We start from the raw sequence: 25,928 nt of genomic DNA on the forward strand, positions 1-25,928 counted from the left end.
GCTTGGGCATCTCAATCCCATGGGACCGAAGCCACTCATAATCAAGGGATGTGGCTGGATCTCCAGGGGGCTGGAAGTGGAGCGTACCCATGGGTGCTCAACCCCACAGCAGCCCCCCAAGAATCCCCACCCAGGCCGGTTTGTGGGAGAGTCCTGAGAAACTCAAAGAGAAATCCCCCAGTGACTCATCTGAGGCCAACAGCTGGAGAAAGCAGAAGCGGGGGGAGGCCCGTGGGGGGCATCTGCCTCCTTTGTCCCCCCCTTGGGGCTGGAAAAGGGGGTGAAGGAACCCGAGGTGCCATTGACCCTCTTGGTGCAGGAGCGCGCCCGCAGTCACCCCAATAGTGATGTGATTTGGTGAAAACAGGCAAAAAAAACCCCAAAACCTCCCCCATTTGGGGTTTTATCCAGTTTCTGTTTGAGCAGAATGGGGGGGGCTGGAGCTGGGGGTTCCTGGCCTCAGTTCCCCCTTGCAGATGGTGGGAGCTCAGCTCCCACTGGGAGTACATTGGAACCCAGGGTGCTGGGGATGCTGAGGGTCCCGGTGGGATCCGGCCCCAATGGGATCTGCTCTGATGGGAGAGAGAAGGGGAATCATCGAGGCTGAAAGAGGTGACAGTGGGCATTGGTGTGGTGAAAGGGGTCGGAGCTCAGGCAGGGTGCAAAGCCCAGCACTGGCTGCTGCTGGCAAAGGGAAAGGAGAAGGAAAGGGAGAAGGGAAAGGAGGAGGTGGAGGAAAAGGGAAAGGAAAAGGAGAAGGCAGAAGGAGCTGAAGAATCGAAGCCTGGCTGTTGGTGCCGGATTGGGCAGCTCCGATGGCTCCTGCATCCCTTTGGAGCACAGACCGCGGGAGTGGGTTCATTATTCCACTTGGGATTGTGGAGTTCTGGGAGTTGATCCCATTGGATGCTGCAGCCACATCAGCACCCGGGTTCAGTGTTCAGGGGGTAGAAACCACCTTGATTTAGGGGAGCAGCCAGAGCTGGATCCCTTTGGGTGCTGCTGGCAGGGGAGGGTTTGGGTGCCCCCATTGAGAGCAGGCTGCAAATGAGGTGCCAACAGCTTGCACCCTAAGCATCAACCTGACCATGAGGGGCTTTGCATGGAGGGTTAATTAGTGGGGCATTCATAAGGTTTAATGACCCCACCTGAGGTGACTCAGCACCCATGGGACCTATTTAAGCTCAGCCACAGAGCCTGGTGCTGTGGGTGCATGGATTCATGGGGATGTGCATCTATGTGTAGGTGTGGAAAAGAGAAAGAAGAGGGAAAAGGATGGGATGAAGGAAAAGGAGAAAGAAGAAGGAGACGGAGGAAAAGGAGAAGGAGAAAAATGAAAGCCTTGGCTGTTGGCCTGGATGTAGCACATCTGGGGCCATAAAGGACCATGCATCCACAGAGGGATGCTGGGGACCCCCATAGACCCCTCTAGCGTGATACAGGGGTGAGCACAACCCCTGAGAGCACCCAAGGGTGGGATGTGACAAAGCATCAATGTCTCCTTATGGCACCTCCTGCACGGGCCGGGGCAGCCCCTTCCTGCCGCAGAGGGAGGAGGAGGAGGAGCAGTGATGCTGCTGTGATGCTGTGAGGGTGCTCGTGCCCAGCTCCGGCCCCAGGACCACGTTCCCCGCATGGAGGTGCCCCCATGGCTTTCCTCCGCAGGCTCTTTGGCTTTGGGGAGAAGAAGAAGCCACCGAAGCAGCACGAGCACATCAGGAGGGATGTGGACCCCGAGGAGACCTGGCTGCTGCTGGGGGAGCTGGGTGATGGCGCCTTTGGCAAGGTCTTTAAGGTAGGAGAACCCCCAAAACCCCACCGGGGCCCTGTGGCAGGGTCCAAGCACATCATCTCTGGTCCCCCATCCCTGTCTCTTGGCATGGAGACAGCCACCGGCTCGGGAGCGGGTGGTGGTTGAAGCCTTGGTTGGGTGAGGGGCTGAGATGGGACGTTCTAACCCAAAACCACAGCGAGGAGCCCGAGCGCGGCAGGAAACCCAACGTCGGGCGCCTTCCGGCACCGGTGGCTCGGTGATGGGCCTGCTCCTGTGGGGCCTGCCCCAGTCCCACTGGGAAGAGCTTCCTTAAATCCAACCTGAGCTTCCCCTGTTTCCGTTAGAACCCATCACCCCTTGTCCTATGGCTCCAGTCCCTGATGAAGAGTCCATACAGCATCCATATAAGGGGGATGCTCCATGCTCTGGGACATGCAGGGTGGCACAGCCACATCACACCACGTGTGTATTGCCCACGGGATGACCACACATCCCTCTTCATCCCATCCCTGGTGACAGTGGGGTCCTGGCATTTGCCTTGGTGGCACCAAGCACCGGGGTTGGGATGTGATGGGTCCAAGCTTCCCCCTCACCACAAACCATGGGGCTGCTCCTTTGGTACCCACATCAAACCTCCCCCCCAGGCACAGAACAGGGTGACGGGGGTGCTGGCAGCCGCCAAGGTCATTGATGCCCCAAGCGAGGAGGAGCTGGAGGACCACGTGGTGGAGATCGAGATCTTGGCCTGCTGCGACCACCCCAACATCACCAAGCTGCTGGATGCGCTCTATTGGGACGGGCGGCTCTGGGTGAGCACCATCAGGGCATGGACCAGGGTCCCACCATCAGGGCATGGACCCCAGCATCTCGGGGCTGGTGGACTCTGTCTGGAGGGAGCACATTTGCAGACCAGGGTGGGGAACTTCTCCTTGCAGATCCTGGTGGAGTTTTGTCCAGGAGGGGCCGTGGATGCAGCGATTTTGGGTAACCCCCCTGTTTTTAAGGGTTGGCCATTGTGGGATTTGGGATGGGATGGGATGGCCAAATTCCACGGTGTGGAAGTGATTCCTGGTGTTGTGCAGCACCTCCAGCAGGGAGGATGGGTTGGGATGCATCTTCCATTGGGTATCCAGGGGTTCATTGGTGCTGATGGCAGGGCTGGAGAAGGGGCTGAGTGAGGAGCAGATCCGAGGCGCCTGCAGGCAGCTCCTGCTGGCACTGCAGTACCTGCACGGCTGCAGCATCATCCACAGGGACATCAAGGCTGGCAACGTTCTGCTCACCCTCGATGGGGACATCAAGCTGGGTGAGTCCCGGGGGTCCCACGGGGCACAGGGATGCTCCAGGGATCATCTCCAACCGCTGCTTCCTGCTCTGCAGCTGATTTTGGGGTCTCGGCCAAGAACTCCAGCTCTGGCCAGCGGCGCGTGTCCTTCATCGGCACCCCGTACTGGTAGGTGTGGGGGGAATGCACAGGGATGCTGGGATGAGGGAGCCCAGGGGATGCTCACAACACCAGAAGCATCTCAAGGAATTGGATTGGAATCATGGAATCAATGGGGTTGGAAAAGACCTCCAAAATCATCAAATCCAACCATTCCCCAGCACTGCCAAGGCCACCATTAAGAGGAAGAGGATTGCTCCTCTTCCAGCTAATGATGGTTTTGGGGTGGGCTTCTTGCTAGCATGAGGCTGTGCATGGGGAGGACACTTGGGGTGCCGGTGAGTTCAAGGCCTCCTGGGGTAGCATTGGAAGAGGTGGGGTTGAATCTCAGCTCTTCTCTCTGCAGGGCTGTCAGCTGGGTTTGGTCTCAGGAGGAGACAGCAGCCCAGGGCAGGTTGGACACGTTCCCCTCTGTCCCACGCACAGGATGGCCCCGGAGGTGGTGCAGTGTGAGATGTCCAAGGAGAGCCCCTACAGCTACAAGGCTGACATCTGGTCACTGGGCATCACCCTGATCGAGATGGCCGAGATGGAGCCCCCCTACCATGAGCTGAACCCCCTCCGGGTCCTGCTGAAGATTACCAAGTCCCAGCCACCCACCTTGAGGCATCCCAAGAGGTGGTGAGTTCCCATCACCCAACACAGGTGACAATGGGAGATGTTGTCCTATGGGGCAGCTTCTGCTCGATCCCGTGTGCGGGCAGCTGGTGGGGGGCTGTTGGCCCTTAGGTGATGCTGGCTATGGGTCCTCCAAGCCCAGCCCCAGGGGTACCACAGGCACCACCTTTGCCCACAGAAGGTGATGCTGGTGGGCATCACCCCAAGGCCCATAGGGCCCACAGAGGGGTGATGGGGACCATCCCACAGGTCTGAAGACTTCAAGGACTTCCTGAGGAGATCCCTGCAGAAGAGCCCTGAGGAGCGCTGGTCAGCCTCCCAGCTCCTGCAGGTGGGTAGCACCCATCACTGTGTGCCCAGGGTGGTGGGACCCATCCCTGGTGCTGGTCCCAATCACCTCCCTTGCTCTCACCCAGCACCCCTTTGTGATGGGCATCTCCGACAAGCAGCCGCTCCGGGAGCTGGTGGCAAAGGCCAGGGCTGCTGCTGCTGCTGAGGAAGAGGATGAAGAGGAAGGCCTGGTCCTCTTGGTGTGTGGGTAGTGCCTGGCTGGGTGTCAGATCCCCCCCAACCCTTCCCATGAGCTCATTGAGCCTCATCTCTTCTCCCATTGTTCACTCCACAGCCTGGGGAGCAGGAGCATGGAGACCCCTCCTGCCCCCCAGCACCATTGGACACGACGGGGAGAGTCAGAGAGGAGTTGAGCATCGAAACTGATGCCCAGATGCTGGCGGAGCCCAGGACCAGGAGAGCATCGGACGTCCTGAAGCAGATGAGGAGAAGATCCTCAGCCGAGCCCAGGCTCTCCATGAGGCTCCCCAGGAGACCTTCCGAGCTCCTGAAGCTGATGCGGCGCAGGTCGTTCTTTGGAGGGGTGAGGTCCCAGGAAGCAGTTAAGGAGCAGCCCGGGGCTGGGCTGGGCGGGATGGAGGTGACGCCGCTGGATGCTCCTCAAGGGACGTCAGTTCCAGCACAGGCAGGAGGAGAAGCTCGAGGGTGTCAAGAGGAGGAAATCAGCCCTCTGGGGACCCACTGCAATGTGGCTGAGATCCCCTCAGTGCCACAGCAGGCAGGAGACCCTGTGGAGCTGGAGGCAGAGCCGGTTGGACCCAAGGCAGAGCCGGTTGGACCCAAGGCAGAGCCGGTTGGACCCAAGGCAGAGCTGGTTGGACCCAAGGCAGAGCCGGCTGGACCCAAGGCAGAGCCGGCTGGACCCAAGGCAGAGCCGGCTGGACCCAAGGCAGAGCCGGCTGGACCCAAGGCAGAGCCGGCTGGACCCAAGGCAGAGCCGGCTGGACCCAAGGCAGAGCCGGCTGGACCCAAGGCAGAGCCGGCTGGACCCAAGGCAGAGCTGGTTGGACCCAAGGCAGAGCTGGCTGGACCCAAGGCAGAGCTGGCTGGACCCAAGGCAGAGCCCCAGGAGGAAACCCAATGTGCTGACACATCATCAGTGGCCAAAACGCCCATGGAGGGGTGGCTTGAAGGCCACCCAAGCCCCACTTCCATCCCCAGTAGCAATGCAGAAGAGGAATCAAGCAGAGACCCTGCTTGCACCTCGCTGGCCCTGTCTGCACCCATGGATGGGCACTGGTGCAGAGCCTCGGCCGTGGGGCAGCTGGTGGCAGCCCTGGACCTGTGGACCATGGGGAGCAAACCCCAGAGCTCCAAGCCACTGGCAGAGCATCAGCACCGGGTTACTCAGTCACTGCAAGACCTGAAGCCCATCGCTGAGCCCATGGACCTGGGTGAGCAGGAGGTGGGGAGGAGTGAGGAGGAAGCCACAGGCAATGCTCAGCCTGGGGTGGAAGAAGACTTTGTCCAAGGGCCTTTGGTTGGGGACCATAAAGCAGAGGGAGATGCAGAGGCCAGACCTGGGGAAGGGATGCTGGAAGGAGAAGAACTGGAGACAACCTCTGCAGTGTGTGCAGGGCAGGGACCTGCAAGGGAAGAGACCCAAAATTCCTCCTCCATGGAGATCCTGGGGCCTGTTGAGGAAGAAACAGAAGAGAAAGTGGGAAACAGCCCCAGGGACAAGCCAGGAGCTGGGAATGACTGGAAAGAACAGGAGGAAAATGATGGAGAGCTTGGAGAAGAAGGGGTGCAAATTGCTCCAGCTCCTGAAGGGCCATCAAAGGATGGACCTGGAGAGGAGACGGGTGGTTTGGAGGCTCAGGGAGCAACATCAGAGCTCCAGGAGAGCCTTGGTGGACATCCAAAGGCCATGAAAAGTGTGAGGTTCAACGCTGCCCTGGTCCGGGTCTCTTCCCAGGCACAGGCAGTGTGGGAAGTGGATCCATCCCTCACAACAAAGCATGGAGAGGAGCACCCAGCAGATGGGCAAGGTCCAAGTGTCCTCCCTGCAGCAGCGCAGCCTTTCCCTTTGGCTGGAGAAGCCCAGGAGGTGAGAACCTTGCTGGTGGCCATGGGAAGGTGAAGGTGACCCCCTTTGCATGGGCCCCCAGGTTGGGGTTTTGGGTGGTTTTGGGTTGTCTGAGCTCAGAACCATTGCTCCCAGATGCAGGAACCTGCCTCGCTCCAAGGGATGGCCAAGGAACCCCCCAGGTTTGGGGTGGATGAGGAGGACGTGAGCGCAGTGACCACCAGAACCATGGGCAAAGCCGGGATGAGGGATGGGATGATGCGCTCCGCTCGGTGAGTGACATGGAAGTGGAGGCATCTTTCATCCATTCCTGACTGAGGAGGATCAGGGACCAAGGGGAAAGGGTGCAGGAGATGGGTCTGAGAGGCTCCATAAAGAGCACAAGTGCTCAATCTCCAGGCTTGGAAACCCATCTGGCTCCATAGCTGGGGTCTACTCCAGCAGGAGACCATAAGCAAGCCCTTCCCTGTGTCCTCAGGGAAGTAGGGACCCATGAGGAGCCAAAGCATTGCCCAGCCCCACATCTGGTGTGTCCAGCAGCACCTTAAGGAAAGAAGAGGGGAAGATCTTCTCCCATAAGCCCTTGTGTCACCCAAGGAGAGGAGGAGAGCCTGAATGGGGAGATGCCAGGTTGGACATGGTCTAGTGTGAGGTGTCCCTGCCCATGGCAGGGGATTGGAACTGGATGATCTCAAGGTCCTTCCCAACCCACACCATTCTATGGAGAGGCAACTTACGAGTATGGCCACCATGTACGCAATGGGCATTCCATCTTCATTCTTGTTGGAGATAGCCCTTCTCCATGCTGTTCACCAGTGCTGAGCTGTTCCTTGCATGGGAGATAGAGAGGTGCCTTCGGAGCCAACCCCAGCCCCATTTCACCCCACACCTTCAGGCGCCAGGTGCTCCGTGAGCTGCGGGTGCTGCAGAAGGAGGAGCAGCGAGCTCAGAGCCGGCTGGAGCACAAGTTCCACCACCAGCGGGAGCAGATGTTCCGCCACATCGAGCAGGAGATGATGGTAATGGGTCCATCATCATCATCATCCCTTGTGCCATGATGTGGTCAGGAATGGCTGTGTGCTGGGGTCCCGCTGTGGGAGATGCTAAGGTGGGGGGGGGGGGTTGGTTGCTTCTTGTGGTCCCTGCAGCCCCATTGACCTTATGTGCACATGGTTATAGAGCAAGAAGGAGTTCTATGACCGGGAGGTGGAGAGCTTGGAGCGGCGCCACCGGCAGCTGAAGGAGCACCAGGAGCTCAAGTACAGGGTGAAGCTGCGTGATGAGGCCAAACGCCTCAAGTCCCTCCAGAAGGGCTGTGGGAGGAGGACGCAGGAGCTGAGGGGTGATGGGAGAGAGGTGAGGATCTGGAACAGTGCTGGCTCCTCTGTCTGTGCACCCGGAGCATGGGGACCGGCTCCCCTGGGTGCTGGGGCCAAGTCCTTCCATTGCTCACCACATGAGCGGTGGTTCCTGCAGCAACAGCAGGAGGAGCTCAACGCAGCCTTGCAGAGGGTGATCCAGGAGCACAAGAAGAAGATGATGTCCATTGACTGGGAGTATAGCACCAGGATTCACAGCCTCAGGAGAGGTGGGCTGGGCCAGAAGGAAGAGGATGGTGGGTTCTTAGGGAGGGGAGCGGGGGTTCCTGGCAGTGGTGATGGTGCTGTGGTCTCACCCATCAGCCCGCGAGTCGGTGGTGTGGAGCATGGAGCAAGGGCACCTGCAGGAGAAGTACCAGCTCTTCAGGCAGCAGGTGAAGGAGCAGCACGCAGTGCAGAGGCTGCAGCTCCGCAAGCGCCACGAGAAGGTGAGGTGGGAGCTGCTCCACCAGCCCCATGCGGTTCCCATCCCTCTCTTGGCTCACCCTCTGGCCCCTTTCCCAGGAGATGGAGAGGATGAGCCGCTTCCACCAGCTCCTGCTGGAGGAGCTGAGGAGCCAGCAGGCACAGGAGCAGGCTCAGCTGCTCAAAAGCCAGCGCTGCGCTACCAAAACCCGCCTGGCCCTCTTCAAGGACAGCCTGAAGATGCAGGAGGCTCATGGGGGCAAGCAGACTGAAAGGGCCAAACAGGTACAAGGACCTTCTGGAGCCAACGAGGTTCTCCAAAGTATGGGGAGCGCAGCCCAAAAGCGCCAAGTGATGGCTTTTAGGGGATGGGGGGTGACGTGGGCTGTCCCCTACCTCAGTTTGTGCAGCAGGAGGAGAGGTGGCAGCAGCTACAGCAGCAGCAGGCTGAGAACCTGGCAGAGCTGGAGCAGATGCAGGTACAAGGGGGAAAGTTTACCCTTGGGGCTTCCTACCCCCTTGCTACCTTTCCTTGATGACCTTCCTGACCTTCCCTCTCCCAGAGTGAGAAGATGCATCTCCTGGCTGAGCAGGAGCAGCGGCAGCTGGGACGGCTGGACCAGGAGCATGCCATGGAGCTTTGTGCATGGAGGCAGCAGCTGGCAGCCCGCATGGAGGTGAGTGCTCCTGCAGCATGAAGCATCTCCTCCATGGGATGCTCCCGATGGAGGGCTGTGATGGGAATGGGCCATGGCAGCGCTGCTTGTTTTCTCCAGGTGCTGGAGGAGGAGCTGCAGAACGCGCTGCTGAAGCTGCAGTGCTCACAGCAGCACCAGGATCACTCAGTGCTTCCACCTCCCCTCCTGACACTGCAGGCAGGTCCGACGGCTCTTCTGGGACATGGGCCTTAAGGACCTCCAAGGCAACGTGGGGAACAGCAGCCCTGGGGTGCTGGGCATGATGTACTGATCTCAAGAGGTGGTGGGTCCAAGCCCACCCTTGCTGTGCTGGAGGGGTTCGGGGTGAAGGTGCTGCCACCTCAGAAGCTCCCTGGTGTGGAAGCTGTGGATACTTCCCATGTGGATCTCCCCTCAGCTGAGCTCCAGGAAATACATTCTTCATTAACAAAAGTCCTTGTTTGTGACTATTTTACTTAAAACCTCTCATCTTGTGTCCCACAGTGTGTCCTGTGCCCCAAAGCCTGCCTCTCATGGGCCGGCTCTCAAGGAACAGTTTAGTGGTAGACTTGGCAGTGATAGTTGATGATCTCCAAAGGTCTTTTCCAGCCTGGTTGATTCCATGATGATTTTATTCTATGGGGGTCCCATCCTCAGCCTCAGGCCCTGGGATACCTCAGAGGCAGAGCTGGCAGCATCTGCACTGAGCCCTTCTCCACCCACCTCCTCAGGGCCCCAAGGGCACTAATAAGCCCTAATGGCTTCGATCAGCCTCATGAGGGGACCTAACCCACATCATGTCCCAGGAGCTCCATCAAAGCTCAGCTCCAGGGCTTCAGTCCCTGCCTAACATGTGCATTGCCTCAGACCCAACCCTGACCTTCAGGCTCGCTTCTCTGCTTGATCTCAGACCTGCTTCAGCACCAGGAGCTTGTGGGGTGATCTCAGCTCTTGGTTGAAGCTGGCCCCCATCTCCAGGTTGGTGCTGCTCACGTTGTTGGGCTTTGGCTGGTGATGCTCCCTGACTCCTGCTGCTCCCCAACACTGCTGTTTTCTCTTCCCTGGTTTGGAGACTCCTCCTTCCCCACCTCAAAGGCCCATCTGCAAAGTCTGTTGCAACTTATTTATTACTTTTAAGCTCAGTGTAAAAAGTAAATCGTTTTCTGGGATGAAAAGGATGACAGGAACAGGAGGAACCGGAGACCTGGTAACAGTCCATGTACATTGAGTGACACAGAGGAGCCTTTTGGTTCACAGTGAGATGGAGGAACTTCACTACCCAGACCCGTGAAAGAACTGATGGATTGAAGATGGCAGAGCTGTAACCATCCCTCTGTATGGGTCCTAAGTTTAGGTAGGACATCCTTGATTTAAACTCTTCTGGAGGTGCAGAGACCAGTGAGGTTTCACAGCAACAGTGCTGGAGGAGAAAAGCCTACCACTGATGAGAGAGTCCAGAGAGCACTAGCCAGCTGAGGAGCTGAGCACACAGGGCTCAGTTGTCTTTTTTCACCAAGATTTCAGATAGGTCCTCTGTGCCCTCCAGCTTCAGATTCTGAGAACAGAAAAGAAAAGCCAAGTTCAACAAAACCAAACTCTTCCCCAAACTCTGGCAAACACCCACATGATGAAGGTTCAGAGCAACCCAGCCCCTTCTGTCCCCATCAGAACACACAAGACTGAGGCTTTCCATTGGCTGTTGGAGACTGAAATGCTCTTAATGCTCACAAAGTGTTCCTCTCTGCTGCCAGACCCAAGGACAAGCAGTGACAGACAGCAGCTGGGTTGGAATGCTACAAGTGCTTAACCACAGGTATCAGCCTGATTTGTGCTCACTATGAGCATGAAACCAGGACTTGAGAAGTCCTGATGTAGCAAGAAAATGGCTCTTCTCCTACATATCCCGTGTCCACACTGCACTTACCTTCTCATTTGCCAGATGCAAGAGGCAGGCAAAGGCTAAGGGGATGGACAGGTTTTTAGCCATCCTAGAAGGCAGCCTACAGAAGAGAAGGAGAAAGTTAGGATGGCCAGAGCCTACGGCAACCCAATGGATGGAGCGTGCTTGCAAGGACCAGGTCACCAGAGATCAGCTTCTCCCCAGTGATCTGGTTTTTCTCTACCTTTCCCCTCCCACTAGCAACAATTTCCCCAGCTGAATGGAAGCCAAGAGCGCCCACAGGCAGCCCCAGGGTTCAGGTAGGTTGTAATAGACACAGAGGGGTTGGTGCTTGCCTGAGCTCAGCTGAAGTCTATCCCTGATCTTAAGCCCAGACTTTTTTAGGGCCTCTACCTGTGAAACAGATCCCTTGTGATGCTGCTGAAGACCTTCTCTTCTGCTATTGTTGAGGCCTCCTCCTCTTTCTCTGCATCCTTCATCTATTTAGCAAAAAGACAGACACTGCTGAGACATACTTGGCTTGCCAGTATTCACTTTGTGTTCAGAGAGAAACCACTCCCAGTTACACTCTGTCTCTTCTTCCTGGCTATCCCAAAAGGAGCAAGACTGCTAGAAAGAAATTGCTGCTCAACCTGCCCAGGACTGTCTCTGCAGGAGTTAAGCTCAGTTACCTGCAGGGCATTCTCTTGCCATCAGGGCTATTGAGGATCTGGTGCCTCCTGCACTCACCTCTGCTGCTACTGTTTCTTTCCCCCTTCCATCAGTCAAGAGATTCCACATGCTCTTCTTCAATGTCTTCATGTCCATTTTCTTGGCTGTCTTTGCATATTGAATTGCTATCTTGTTGATCTGAGGAGCAGAAGTACAAGGTGAATTGAGAGCAACTGAGCAGAATCAGGAGCACTGTCCTCCATCAGGACCACAGGAACAATCAGAACATGGTTCTCCTTGGGAACAACAGTGAATGTTCTCTTACTGCTAAACCTTTGATTAACTCCCTCCTCTTACACAAGGGTTCATCTGGGTACAAAGCATCCAGGAGCAAACCAGGGAAACTGCTGTCTCAGGACTTCCAACCACCCAAGGTGGTGAGAGGCTTTGCTCCAGACCTGCCCAATGAACAATTCACTCAGTGAGAACACAAATCTTTACCTTCTGGGGCTCAGCAATGAGGTTCAGCTCTCCATATGTTGTGATATCGACAAGGCTGTTGAGCTCAGCGTCTGGAACCTCAGGGTGGGCAGTAAGGTTGAACTCCCCTGTCAGGCCCATGAACTGAACTGGGTCATTATCATCATCGCTGTCTGCAGCCTGATGAAGAAGAAAGAGCACTGAGGCCACACACAGACATTTCTGAGGAGCCAGAGATGTCCTGCACTGAGATAACACCACCCTCTCAGGTTGGTGGTGATACCTGTCCACCTTCCCCATGGAAAATGTTATTATTCAGCTTCTCCCCACAGAGCTTAGGCTGGGCTAAGGCCAAACATGAGAGAGATCTAGAGTGCAGAATACCAAAGAACTGTTCTACAAGGAAAGACAACAGAGATGGAGGGTTTTCCTGCAAGTGTGGGACCAGCTGGGACTTGTCACAAATGCACTCAGGAGGCAGCACTGGCCTGGCCAAAAGCTGAAGCTTGAGAAGAAATCTCTTTCAATGGCAGCTCAAAACAGTTGGGAGCAAACCTCAGTGTGTAGAGATGACTCTGGAGGTGATCAATGGCATTTGCTCCTTCTTTAGGGCACTGGAATGGAGTTTCTGCAGCAAACTGACTTGCTGGACCACTCTCCATCATCTTTGCCAAGTCTTGGGAAACGGGAGAGGTGCCTGAGGACTGGAGGAAAGCAAATGTCGCTCCAATCTTCAAAAAGGGCAAGAAGGAAGACCCGGGTAACTATAGACCAGTCAGCCTCACCTCCGTCCCTGGAAAACTGATGGAACACCTTATCCTTGGTGCCATCTCAAGGCATATCAAGGATAAGAGGGTCATTAGGGGCAGTCAACATGGCTTCACCAAGGGGAAGTCATGCTTGACCAACCTCATAGCCTTTTATGAAGACATAACAAGGTGGTTGGATTATGGCAGAGCAGTGGATGTGGTCTACCTTGACTTCAGTAAAGCGTTTGACACAGTCTCCCACAGCATCCTCACAGCTAAATTGAGGAAGTGTGGCCTGGATGATCAGGTAGTGAGATGGACTGCAAACTGGCTGAAGGAGAGAAGCCAGAGAGTTGTAGTCTATGGGGCGGAGTCTAGTTGGAGGCCTGTATCTAGTGGAGTGCCTCAAGGGTCAGTACTGGGACCAGTATTATTTAATATATTCATCAATGATTTAGATGAGGGAATTGAGTGTACTGTCAGCAAGTTTGCTGATGACACTAAGCTGGGAGGAGTGGCTGACACGCCAGAAGGCTGTGCTGCCATCCAGCGAGACCTGGACTGGCTGGAGAGTTGGGCTGTGGAAAATGGGATGAAATATAACAAAGGGAAGTGTAGAGTGTTACATCTGGGTAGGAACAACCCCAGGTTCCAGTATAGGTTGGGGAATAACCTATTAGAGAGCAGTGAAGGGGAAAGGGACCTGGGGGTCCTGGTTGATAGGAGGATGACCATGAGCCAGCACTGTGCCCTTGTGGCCAAGAAGGCCAATGGCATCCTGGGGTGTATTAGAAGGGGGGTGGTCAGTAGGTCAAGAGAGGTCCTCCTTCCCCTCTACTCTGCGCTGGTGAGACCACATCTGGAATATTGTGTCCAGTTCTGGGCCCCTCAGTTCAAGAAGGACAGGGACCTGCTGGAGAGAGTCCAGTGCAGGGCAACTAAGATGATTAAGGGAGTGGAGCATCTCCCTTATGAGGAAAGGCTGAGGGAGCTGGGTCTCTTTAGTTTGGAAAAGAGGAGACTGAGGGGTGACCTCATTAATGTTTATAAATATATAAAGGGTGAGTGTCAAGAGGATGGAGCCAGGCTCTTCTCGGTGACAATCAATGGTAAGACCAGGGGTAGTGGGCTCAAACTGGAACACAAGAGGTTCCACTTAAATTTGAGAAGAAACTTCTTCTCAGTGAGGGTAACGGAACACTGGAACAGGCTGCCCAGGGAGGTTGTGGAGTCTCCTTCTCTGGAGACATTCAAAACTCGCCTGGACGCCTTCCTGTGTAACCTCATCTAGGTGTTCCTGCTACGGCAGGGGGGACTGGACTAGATGATCTTTTGAGGTCCCTTCCAATTCCTAATATTCTGTGATTCTGTGAAACACCAAGGCCAGAGAGTTTAGTTCATGTTGTTGGTGAGGGGACACGGGTGTGCACAGAGATTCCTGCAACTCCAATTCTTTTTCACTAGGAATTAATTCTGGATACAGCTTCTTCCCATCACACATCAAATACAGGTGTCAGAAAGCAAGCTTTTTGTTCCAGTTACCTGCACCGCAGGGCAGAAGTTGGAGGTGTCATTGGGGTTGTTGTAGTCGTACTCGCCAATGTCATCTTCATGATCCAAGGAGCTTTTTGGCTGAGGCATCCTGCAGAACTTCCAGGACAAGAGCAGGGGTCAGCAAAGAAAAAACTCCAAATATTGCCCAAGCAATACCTGCACCTTCTTTCTTCATCGCCTCCCCTTTTCCCAGCCTGTTGGCTCTTCCTCCTCCTTGCACACCAGCCCTCTATAGCAAGTTTCTAGCTAAGCAGAGCCTCTCCAGCATCCACAAGTGTGTCAGTTCAGTGAGAGACAGGGTGGCTCTTCTCCAGCCCTAAGGAGCATCCCAAAGCACTTCAAGCATTTGGTGGAGAGTGGTTTTGTGCATGGAATCATTGCAAACAGGCTTCTAGAGAAGACTCTTACCTTAAAAGCTGGTTTGAGGTACAGCTGGAGAATGGCGTTAGGGTCATAGTGGAAGTCTGCGGGAAGCGTGGTACTCTTCACGTTCTGGCTTTCCAGAATGGATTTGGCTAGAGTTATAGCTGCCTGTGGGGGATAATAAATGCCATTGCCCATGAGCTATCCACTACTCACAAACACACAATAAGTGCTTTGAACACAGGTCTTTGTCTGTGTCAGGGAAGAAGCAGCCTAAACCACACAATGTTCTAACTCATTCTATTCAAAACTTGCTTATTTAAGCTAAATAATTAATATCTCAGTCTGAAAGGGGGCAAGTTCTAAGACGTGTGCAAGGAGGAGTTCACACTGGTCTAGCTGGTGCACCTAATGGTTTCTGTGCAGCACATGGGGACACGGAGCTGGATCCATGGGGTCTTTTTAATGGTTGGGGTATAAGCCAGGAGCAATCCAGCCTGATTCTCCACTGTAAGGTGGGTAATTCCCTCAGCTTGTAAGGTGACCTGGACTCAGAAGACTCTAAGGTTACAGAGCCACTTTCACAGGGGCCATTTGCAGCTGAGAGTTGCCAGCCACACTGACATGATAAAAGAGAGAGCAGAAACAGGCAGAAACTCAGCACGTGCCTTGGTCTTACGGAAATGCACCTCAAAGTCAATGTCTTCATCGAAGTCTATTTCAAATGCTTTCTTTGCATTCCTTTTCCTGGTCTCTTTTTCAGACTCAGCCTCTGCAGCAGAAAGGAAGCAAACTGTCAGTGCTTTGTGACACAGTAAGAACCACAAGCTCACTCCTAACTTGAGCATCTGCTCCACACAGAAAGGTCACCTACAAGGACTTTCCTCTTTGTTGTGGGAAAACAAGTGGTGTTCTCAGCTTCACGTTTTAAAGGGATCAGTATCTTTTTATAGAAGCAGAAAGTGTAATTTAATCTTCAGGGTTTATGCAGGAGGTAGGAAATACCAGCAGGAGCTCTATTAGTGCTACTACCTCCTGTTGCTGCAGTGAGACACCCTCTCAACTTCGAGCATCACTACCCAAACACTAGAGAACACTTTAGAAGGATCAGCATGTGGCTGAGGGCCTTCGTGGTGTCTGAACTCAGTCCTGCTTCCCAACTGGCTAGAAAAGAGCCAGGCAGGCTTGTCCGCTTTTCCACTGTCCCTGCTTTATGAGTGAGATGCTGCCCAAAGGGAAGCAGGACCTGGCAGCACATGAGCTGCTGTCTCTACATACATACGCTTGTGCCGAGGTTTGAAGCGCCAGTGCTCTGGGCCAGCCCACATCGACAGAGTCCGGGGACTGAAGTAGGAATATTCCCCTGGTTTCATGGAAACATAATGGCACATGGTCCCGATGTCTCCCATTCCAAAAGAAGCTGTGTCAGTTCTGGGAAGAGCACACATGCTGCTGAGTGAAATCATTCCTTTGGCACACATAGGGCCTGGGTGTGCAGTCAACATCCACATCAGCTCTGTAAGGATACTGCTTGCTCCCTCTGTGCAGGACTCTAAACTATGGAGCTCGTGAGGCTGCTGCAGAAACAGAGGTGGATTTGCCAAAGGGCAGGTTGGAAACTGGGGAGCAGAGGGAGCAGACAAGCAGTCAAATGTGACCACACGAAAAGGTCCTCTTAGAGAGCAGAGATATTACTGTAATGTATTCCTGGATGTACCCAAAGCTTGCACAGAAAGCAGCTACAGCCAGATGGGAAACGTGTACATGGGAATGAAAGATCCCCCAGAGAGATGCCAGCAGTTGTCACTCACTCTCAGAGCAAAGCCATAAATTCTCAGTGACTACTTACCCGGTCCCCTGGGAGACTGTTCCAAAGGAGGTAAGGTTTTCTTTGAATTCCCCAATCTTGTCTATTGGTGTATTCCTGGGGGAGTCAGAATTGAAGTCATCACCTGGCAGGATGGGAGCACAGTCTTCCACATCACTGTCTACCTCTGCGTTGATATCAAACACTTGGTCACTCTTCTTGAATTTATCCAACAGGGCTGACACTGACTGTAGGAGAAGAAGGTGCTCAGGAAAACACAGGCTAGCAGTGGTTCTGCAGCACAACACCCCACTGCTTCATGTATCTCCGTGATTGCTTTGGAGGTGAGCGTGGATACAACTCAGGTATCTCACCCAGTCCAGGGCTAACAAACATACCTCATCATTGGATTCAGCGTCCCACTTCGTAAACTGGAAACCAGCCAGTGAAGAGCAGATGGGGCGTTTTTCAGTGCACTGTGCTAGAAGGGCTAGAGACAAGGAGAGCAAGGGGGAGATATCAAACACAGGATGAAGAAACCAGCAGCTAAAACAATTACCAGGCATTCAATCATTCTTAAAGCCACATATGTAGGCAGCTCTTCCTGCATGTAGGGCAGTGCAGGGCTCACTGCAAAAGCAGCTAGCTCATTTCTCAGCAGAGAGTCCATTTGCTACCCTAACTCCAAGGTGGGCATAGCACTGCGAATCTTATCAGAGCAGTGGGGTTTGGTAGTTATGTAGAGGCTCAAAACACTGTGGTCAGGAGGTCAGGGAGGAGATTCTCCCTCTCTGCTCTGCTGAGACCCCCCCTGCAGTTCTGTGTCTAGCTCTGGGGCAACAGCACAACAGGGACATGGAGCTGTTGGAGTGAGGCCAGAGGAGGCCACAGAGGTGCTGCGAGGGCTGGAGCAGCTCTGCTCTGGAGCCAGGCTCAGAGAGCTAGGCTGGGTCAGCCTGGAGAAGAGAAGGCTCCTGAAGGGGAGACCTTAGAGCAGCTCCAGTGCCTAAAGGGGCTGCAGGAAACCTGGAGAGGGGCTTGGGACTAGGGCCTGTAGGGACAGGCCAAGGGGAATGGCTTTCACCTGCCAGAGGGGAGACTGAGATGAGCTCTTAGGCTCTTCCCTGTGAGGGTGCTGAGGCACTGGCACAGGGTGCCCAGAGAAGCTGTGGCTGCCCCATCCCTGGCAGTGTTCAAGGCCAGGTTGGATGCAGCTTGGAGCAAGCTGCTCTACTGGAAGGTGTCCCTGCCCCTGGCAGGGGTTGGAGCTGGGTGAGCTTTAAGGTCCCTTCCAACACAAACCATTATAGGATTCTATAAGGTAAGTCCTTACCTGGAACACACTAATCTCAACTGCAGCACAGCTCAGGCCACCTATACATGCTACATGACAGATCTGCTTTAGATCTGTAGTGATCTAACATCTACAAAAGTCCTGTTATCCAGCAGTTTCACTAGCAGTGGTGCCATAGAGTAGCCAAGCAGTGAACAAAAGCACGAGTCAAGCTGGCTGAGAGTAAAATGAGCACACTTGGGAGATAAAAAGGATGTAAAGGTCTGGACGGGCCCTTTTCTTAGTGGTTACCAGCACTCACGCTTTAAATCCATCAGTTTCACAGGGTTGGTGTTTGGCAGTGTGAGGGTCTCTGAGGAAGGGAGAGGGATGATCTCTGAGTCGAAGAGCAGCTCACAGTGGCAGTTCTGGGTACGCAGCCCAGTGAGGAAAACTCCAGCTGTGCTGCACTCATCGAATGATGCTGCTGTTTTCTGGAACATGGGATCAATCTACAGGTATGGAATGAAGCAGAGAATCAGGGAATGGAGTAGATGGAAGGGGTGAAGCACGTTTTTGCAGGAGTGTCATGGTTTAAGCCCAGCCGGTAACTCAAGAACCACGCAGCCGCTCGCTCACTCCTCTTCTTCCCCCTGGCTCCCAGAGGGATGGGGAGGAGAATGGAAAGAATGTAAATCCCACAGGTTGAGGTAAGAGCAGTCCAGTAACTGAGTTATAACACAAAACCACTACTGCTACCACCAAGAATAATAATAAAGGCAGTAACAAGGGGAGAGAATACAATTGCTCACCACTTGCCGACCAATACCCAGCCCAACCTGAGCAGCGATCTGGGCCTCCTGGGTGATTCCCCCCAGTTTCTATACTGGGCATGATGTGCTGTGGTATGGAATACCCCTTTGGCTAGTTTGGGTCAGGTGTCCTGTCTCTGCTTCATCCCAGCTTCCCGTGCCCCTCCTCACTGCCAGAGCATGAGACTGAGAAGTCCTTGGTCAGAGTAAGCATTACTTAGCAACAACTAAAACCATCGGTGTGTTATCAACACTGTTCTCAGGCTGAAAGTCAAAAACACAGCACTGCATCAGCTGCTAAGGATCAAAAATGACTGTTACAGCTGAACTCAGGACAAGGAGACTTTGAAACACAGAGCTGAAGGGAGAATGACCCATGCATGTCAGGGGCTGGTCTCCGCTCACAAGAAACAAGTGATGGTACAAGAGGAAATGGCCTCGAGCTGCACCAGGGGAGGTTTAGATGGAGATTAGGAACAATTCCTTCCCCAAAGGGCGCTTAGGCATTGGAACAGGTTGCCCTACACACTGTGGAGACAAGGCCTTCAGTGCCATGGGTTAATGGTGGCCTTGGCAGTGCTGGGGAACGGTTGGACTTGATGATGTCAAAGGTCTTTTCCAACCTGGTTGATCCTGTGATGTTTTTCAGCAAGGGGAGAGCTCCCCCAGCTTCCTCACACAGGAGGAGCACCCATGACCAGACACACCCTTGCTCTAATAGCAGGATTCACAGATATACATGTGAATGTTAGAGCCCAAGAGAGGAATGCACACTAAAAAATGAGGAAGATGAGGTGACATCTCCTTTCCTCCCCAGAACACAGCTGCTGCAGCAGCCTCCCTCCACCCACCTCACATCTGCGACTAGCCTCCGACACATTGATGTTGTTCAGGTTCGTCTCGATGGTTTTGAACGAGTGCTTTTTCTTTGCCTGAACTCTCTTGACAACCTCGGGAGCTGGACTGTTTTCTAAAAGGAAAAGAAGAACAAGCTACACTCAGAAAACTCACTAAAATACCCTATGGAGGGATAGCGCAGCTTTTACTTTAGTTTGTAAGACAAATACACAAACCCCAGTGGGCATGAAGTTAGCTGGTACCTACTAGCAGAATCCATCAATGTTTCAACTTAAACAGGGGAAGATCAGGTTAGATATGAGGAAGAAATTCTTTACTGTGAGGGTGGTGAGGCGCTGGAAGAGCTTGCCCAGAGAAGTTGTGAATGCTCCATCCCTGGTAGTGTTCAAGGCCAGGTTGGACAGAGCCTTGGGTGACACGGTCCAGTGTGAGGCATCTCTGCCCCTGGCAGTGGGTTGGAACTGGATGATCTTAAGGTCCTTTCCAACCCAAACCATTCTGTGATTCATTGGTTGGATGCTGTGTTTCTTTTTATGGACTATTTTATCTTCACAGCATGGGTTTTGTTTCAAAGCAAAGACTGAGGCAGTTCATTCTTATACAGATTAGGCCACTTTTGGTTTACATTCAGATCTGATGGGCCCAATGGTTGAATACAGGATTGAGTGACAAATTCAGTGTCTCACCTCAACCCTCCTTACTCAAGGGAGATGTACTCTGAGATGTACAAAGCATTTCCAAATTCACATGTGCTATGGAAGTACACCAACATTTCCCCTCTGTGCAGGTGGAACAGAAACAGCTAAACAGAAAACAGTGCAAGGCACACCTTCTCCTGGGCTGTCTACAGAGTTTTTGGGTGCTGTGTCCTTGTCCAAGCCTCCAAGCACTTTGTATGCATCCACATGAATTGTATCCACACGCACGGAGTAAATCTTGCCACTGGCATCTATCGTGCCCGCTGCTACCTGACAGGAAGGACAAATAGCTGGGTTTTAGTTAGGAAGGAAAAAGTCTCCTCTAGAAGATGTGACTCTGCAGACCTGAACTTCTGGATGCTCTGTAGTACAAGCAAAAACCTGTGCACTCTTTCCCATCCCTTCCTCAATTTCATCAACAACAGAGCTAGCTCAGGGGTTCCTCAAGGCCACTGCCATTTGTTCATTCACCCAAGAATCCAGTTCCCCCCCCAGCATCAGTCAACTATTATAGTGAGGAAGTCTCTGTCCCAAGCAAATCCTTATTCTGATCCATCCTGGATCAAAATTAGACTGGGAATTAACCACACTAACTTCCTTTCTTTTCCACCCTTGTTTTGCTACTCGTTGTTATCACCCACTATTTACCTCAGAAGCTTCACAAGTCTTACTTTTAAATAAGCTCTCCTTTTGAAGGACCATCACTGAAAGCCTTTCATTTCTGTGGTACAAAAGGATTCCACATTATAAGTTTCTGCTGCCTCTAAAAGGTATTTTTAGTACCCAGCTCAGCTACCTTGGCATTGTTTGAGGTTTGTTATTGACTAAACCTTATGCTAAATGCCAGTTGAAAACAAAGCATCTCCACGACCAGGCAGTGGTTCCTCTCACCTTGAAGTTAGTCCTTTCAGAGTCTTTCTGTTTCAGGATCTCTGTCATGTAGTCTATCAGGTGTAAGCCAAAGACATTCTTCGTGTTGATTTTCTGAAACAAAGCACAGCTCAGAACTGATCCCCTAGCAAATGATGTGCCAAAAGCGTCTGATTCCTCATCCCATGGGGTATTTACAGCAGGGTATGGTCATTTCCACGTCCTGCTTGGTTACTGCTGGGGAGGCAGCAACAGAAGCCTGTTGTTTGGCTCAAGGAAGTGGCTCTGAGAGCTAGGATGGAGAATAACCACATAACCAAGGCTCAAGGAGTTTAAACCCCCTCCCAAGCGGCCTCATGACCGCTGCCAGCGGTGGTGCGAGAGGAGCTGGACCGGGAGCCCCGACTCACGTTCTCGGTGGAGAGCTTGATGCAGGTGCTGTAGTGATCCGCGATCTGACTGTGGCTCCACTGCGGGCCTGCCTGCGCCTGCCTAAGGGAGACACGGCTGTTCAGGGACCCTCCTCCCCCGCGTACCCCCCTCACATCCCCTCGCACCGGGCCCGTACCTGGGAGAGGCGAAGCCCCGCGGCGAATCACTGCTGCTGAGGTGGAGATCGGTGACTTTGGAGCGCCGGCGCTGCCGCCTCTCCCGTTCATCATCGTTCCGCGGGCAGTCGGCCAGCACGAGGGTGCCGGGGCTGCCGAAGGACCGCAGGGCCGCGGTACTCATCCTCTCACGGTGGGGCAGGGACGTACCGCGCCAACTCGTCTCAGGCCCCGGGGCTGACACCGGTAGTCCCGCCCACTCCTCGCCTCACGGGCCAATCCGCGCGCGGCCCTCCAGCCCGCCTGCCAATCAGAGCGCGAGGCGCTCCGCCCCGCCCCGCTGGGTTTGAATCGGTGCGCGCGCCGGGCGCCGGGCGTAACGGCCGCGGCGGGGCCAGGGCCTACATGAGGTGGCGGCTTCGGTTCCGGGTGCTGTCAGGGTCCCTGTCAGGCCACGGCCGCTCCCCCGGTGCAGGGATGCGGGCTGCGACCTGCTGCCGGTGTCCTGCACGCCCTCAGTGTGCCCCGAACCCTTCTCCCCAGAGCTCTGTGGGTTTCTGGGTGCACCAGAGGGGTACTCAGGTTGTACAGTCGCAGTTTGGGAGCACCCAGCAGCTCATGGCAGCCTGGTGGTGTGTGGGGTGTGATGGAGCTTCCATCCTGCCCCGCATTGCATCCTCGCTCCCCACCTGGCCCTGGTGCTCAGTGGGAGCAGGAGCAGCTCCTGCCTTGCTGCAGTGACTGGTGAGGAGCCAGCAAAGCTTCCTAAACCTGATCCCTTGGCTTGGCCAAGGCAGCCTGTGTTTGTGTGCAGGACCCCATGAGGATCAGAAGCACCCACCTTCCACATCAGCTTTTCACCATCTCCCTTGCTCAGCAGATGAGGTATTGTCTGCCTTGGGTTCCCTGCAGGAAAGGTTTGCTGGGGAAAGCTGTTGCTCCTCAGGCTTCCTTGTCCCAGCAGAGCTGTGCCTGATGAGACAGATATCCTGATAGGAGGATGGAGCCAGGAGGGGCTGGGCTCTGCTCCCAAGGAACAAGGGATGGGACAAGAGGAGACGGCCTCAAGCTGCACCAGGGCAGGTTTAGATGGAGCTGAGGAACAATTCCTTGCCCAGGGCAGGGCTGCAGGCACCGTCCCTGCAGGTGTTCACACCCCCTCAGTGCCATGGGTTAGTGGTGGCCTTGGCAGGGCTGGGGAACGGCTGGACCTGGTCTTGAAGCTCTTTTCCATCCTCATTGATTCCATGATCCCAGCACAGTGCCTGGCTGCAGGCAGAGGGGACACGCTCCTTGCCTTAGCATAGGGAGCAGTCCAGCCTGAGGCATGGCTGCATGAAAAGGAGATAACCTCTGAAAGTCCTTTCCAACCCGTATTATTCAATGCTTCTACGGTCATGACCCCATAGTTATTGGGAAGAGCAGCTTCTTCTCCAGTGCCACCAGCCAGTAGAGAAGCTTTTCCAGCCCTACCAGGCCAGCATTCCCAGTGTTATTCCCCTGAGGGGGGTGAAGCAGCAGCTGCCCTATTCCTTCATGATGGATTTAGGTACTGCAGTGCGGCTGCAGCTGGATGTCTGAATTCTTAGCAAGTGCAAAGTGCTCTTCCAGTCTGAACCACTGGATGGGGTAGGAGGAAAAGATGTGGTTTGATCTCTACATTTCTTAGGAGTTAGGGAAATAAGAGCTGTTCCCCGCTGAGCCAGCCAAGGAGTGGCTGTGCCATGGGCCAACTCCTGCCCTGACTCCAACCACCCAAAATGGCCAAAGGATAAACTTGTGGAGACTGGTGTCTGCTCCCAAGCACAGCTCGAGTGCCCTTGGGATGCCCAGGGCACTTCTTAAAGCCACAAGGGACTCATGTGGGGGACAAAAACCCTGCAGGGCTTTTTTATGTCCCCAGTAACTCCGGGTCTGAGCAAAGGGGTCTGATCCCTTCCCCTGTCTGTTCCAGTTGGAGCAGACTGACATGGAGAGGCTGTAAACCCCACTTTGTTTTGTGATGTGCCTTTCTAGAAGCAAAAGCCTCCTAGTGAAGCTTTTAATGTTGTGCACAAATCTCCAGCTACACACCTGAAGTGAAGGGCCTGAAGGAACTGTGAAGGCTTTAAATGTCCAACTAAATTATCCCTGTCATGGCAATAGCAACGTTTGATTGTTCCCAGCCATTAGCAATGCTGGTGAGGACAGGAATATTCATGCTCTGTATTAAGGGAATGTATCATTTGGTGACATGAACATTTAGAGATGCTGCTCCCTCTTCGATCAGCTAATAAATCAGCTAATAAATCCTAGCAAGATTTTGGAAAGATGGATGAACAGCTCAGACCTGTCACTGGGTGAAAATCCCCATGGAGGTGTGTTGGGATTCTCCTGCTGTTGGAGTGCATGCTGGAGGCTCATGCAAGGTTTGCTTTGGGAGTTGGGAAGAATGGCTTAGGAGTGGAAGCCAGCTGCTTGCCTGCCCCATTCCGGGCTGTGGGAAGCTTTGGGGTGACACAAAATGTGGGGAATGTCTCCCAGCTGCAGGCAAGTGCTGGAGGAGGGTGGGAAGCTTAGGAGAAGAGTAGGAAGAGGGGAAGCATGGAAGCATTCCTGTGTGACTGCCTCAGCTGCCGTGACAGACTTGAAACCTTGTCAGTCACAATGATGGGGCTGCTGAGCTGCGTGACAGGTCCCCGGTGTGGGGTATGCTGCCCATTCTGTATCCATAACATGGGAAGCTTGGCAACAGGGATCTTCCCTGGCTGCAAGGCTAAAAATAGAGCTGGGGAGTGTGGAACTTGCACCCTTCTGGGGTTACTGAGACCTCTGCCCCCTCTAAGCACCAGACCTCGGCTTGGTGGCTGCTGGGGGTTTGGTTTCTGTATGGGTTCGGGGCATGTCCTTGAGTGATTGGGGACCCTATGACTGTTGCTGCCATACAAGTGGGGTCTCCTGTCGCTGCACCCCTCTGCAAGTGGCCTGAAAACTAAAGATACCTGATAATTTCCATGTGCTGGAGCAGACAGGAGCACTTATTAACCCACTGGTGCTATTCTTATGCAAACAACTGTAGCTCATCTCGATAATAAAAGGCAATTTAATACCTGCTCAGCTGCTTTAGGAAGGGGCTGGGGTTTGGTTTTCAATGTGACACCCTGGGGTCAGCCTCTCCATCTGCTTTTTCCCTCCCAGGACATGCTTTCAGCCTGGCTTGTTATTGCTGCAGAGCTACTCATAATTGTGCTTACACCTTAGGGCATGAAGGAAAGGCTGAAACCTCAGAAGAAGTGAATGGTGTGGTTTCTCTTAGGTGTCATTAGGGTGGCCTGTTCCTGAGCAGCCTTGTATACCCTCAGTGCTGTGTCTGAAGAGGCTGTAACACAGGTTGTACTAACACAGCTTAGATTTTCCCCCCCTCTTTTAGAGTGTGGCTCTGAGTGGGGAGCCTCTGGAGGAGCCCAGTGTGCAAAGGACCATCCTGCAGGGTCTCAGAGCTCTGGGTGGCCCCACTGACTTCCCCCTTTGCAGGTGCCTGGCTCATTGGTGATGATCTGGATCCTTTTTCTCTGATTTCTTGTGTTTTATCATCCTTGTGCTGTAAAATCCAGGATATCACAGACATGGTGATGGCTGCAAACTCAAATACAAGATCACCTCCTGAAGCGCAGTGATGAATAAATCATCAGCAGTGTGGTCACAGCGCTCCCAGCTGAGGACAAGTCCTCGAGGTCCAGGCGGAGCAATCAAGATGAGATTTTGGGCTGGAGAGCAGATGAGAGATGTGATGAGCTGTAAATCTTGTTGAGCTGTTGGAGAGGCAGCAGCAGGAGGCTGTGCCTCTCCCCAGCTTTGGTCTGGTTGCGCCCACGCAGCGTCTCATGTTGTTCTTGGCAGCTTTCCCTTCCAAGCAAAGGGAAGACAAATGGGCTGCAGGCTGGTCTGAATGCAACCCATGAGGATTCCATCAGCAATCATTCCTGACTACAGGAACCTGCTGTGGAGGTGCTGGATGGACTGGCTGGGTTGGTGGTGTGTTCAATCAGTTCAATTCACTTTGTAATGTAGGACTTGAGCAGGTTGAAATGATAATTTCAAACTAGGTTGGTACTTGTGAGTGAGGGCCTTAGAGCAGAGCTGAGCTCCCACATCTCTGCATGGGGGAGAATGGGACTGGTGTACACACACAGGACCTGAATCCAGGAGAGCAGATCCAGTGATTCCCCGTGTTGCAGAGGAAATTGGTGAAACTTTGGGCTTTGGGTCCTTGCATAGGCTGCCAACTGGACCAGTGTTTTCAGAGGTGCTGATACCTCTGAGGGTGCTGCAGGAAGAAAGGCAGTTTGCAGAGCAGGACAGCTTTGCTTCACCAGCCTCTTCTGCTTGTACACAGCGTGGGTGCAGTCTTCGGGGATGATTTTGTTGCCAGATCTTGAGAGAACATCTCAGACCAGAGCTGCTCTGGAGGACTTTGTCTCCATCCCTGCGTTCTCCATCCCTTGCACACACTGAGTGACTCAGAAGTCCCTGGAGATGTGCCCAGTGGGCCTCTGCTGATGGTTTTGTGGCTTTTTTTGGGTGCTGCTGATCAAATCCCAGTGTGGGATATATCTGCCACTGCTGTCCAACACCAGGAATCTGTAATATTGACAACATCAGGGCTGCAAGATAAAAACCTCAACACAAACCCATCTAATAGGGACTTC

The 25,928-nt window shown here is 53.8% G+C and overlaps 2 protein-coding genes across 2 annotated transcripts; one reads left to right on the forward strand and one right to left on the reverse strand.

Moving 5' to 3' along the window:
• Positions 1-1,648: 1,648 nt before the first annotated feature.
• On the forward strand, positions 1,649-8,911 carry LOC308230037 (STE20-like serine/threonine-protein kinase; the record flags this gene model as incomplete). Its single annotated transcript, XM_080634488.1, has 19 exons — positions 1,649-1,795; positions 2,419-2,583; positions 2,710-2,758; positions 2,931-3,080; positions 3,155-3,227; positions 3,645-3,839; positions 4,086-4,167; positions 4,253-4,366; positions 4,462-4,917; positions 5,203-6,237; positions 6,352-6,488; positions 7,112-7,235; positions 7,396-7,572; positions 7,693-7,804; positions 7,899-8,023; positions 8,100-8,285; positions 8,402-8,479; positions 8,564-8,677; positions 8,777-8,911. 19 exons carry the CDS (start codon positions 1,649-1,651, stop codon positions 8,909-8,911), a joined length of 3,654 nt encoding a protein of 1,217 aa, XP_080490614.1.
• A 1,261-nt stretch (positions 8,912-10,172) lies between these two features.
• NCAPH (non-SMC condensin I complex subunit H) lies at positions 10,173-20,776 on the reverse strand (the record flags this gene model as incomplete). The annotated part of the gene is made up of 15 exons (XM_080634489.1): positions 20,714-20,776; positions 19,954-20,092; positions 19,118-19,236; positions 17,777-17,966; positions 16,580-16,671; positions 16,224-16,429; positions 15,657-15,805; positions 15,039-15,146; positions 14,420-14,538; positions 14,000-14,107; positions 11,730-11,888; positions 11,307-11,426; positions 10,971-11,056; positions 10,602-10,677; positions 10,173-10,232 (listed from the first exon to the last, which is right to left on the reverse strand). The coding sequence occupies exons 1-15, from the start codon at positions 20,759-20,761 to the stop codon at positions 10,173-10,175; spliced, it is 1,779 nt and encodes a 592-aa protein (XP_080490615.1). The 5' UTR covers positions 20,762-20,776.
• Between the last annotated feature and the right edge of the window lie 5,152 nt (positions 20,777-25,928).

Source organism: Psittacula echo (genome assembly GCF_963264785.1).
Source record: "Psittacula echo genome assembly, chromosome: 25".
Lineage (NCBI taxonomy): Eukaryota > Metazoa > Chordata > Aves > Psittaciformes > Psittacidae > Psittacula > Psittacula echo.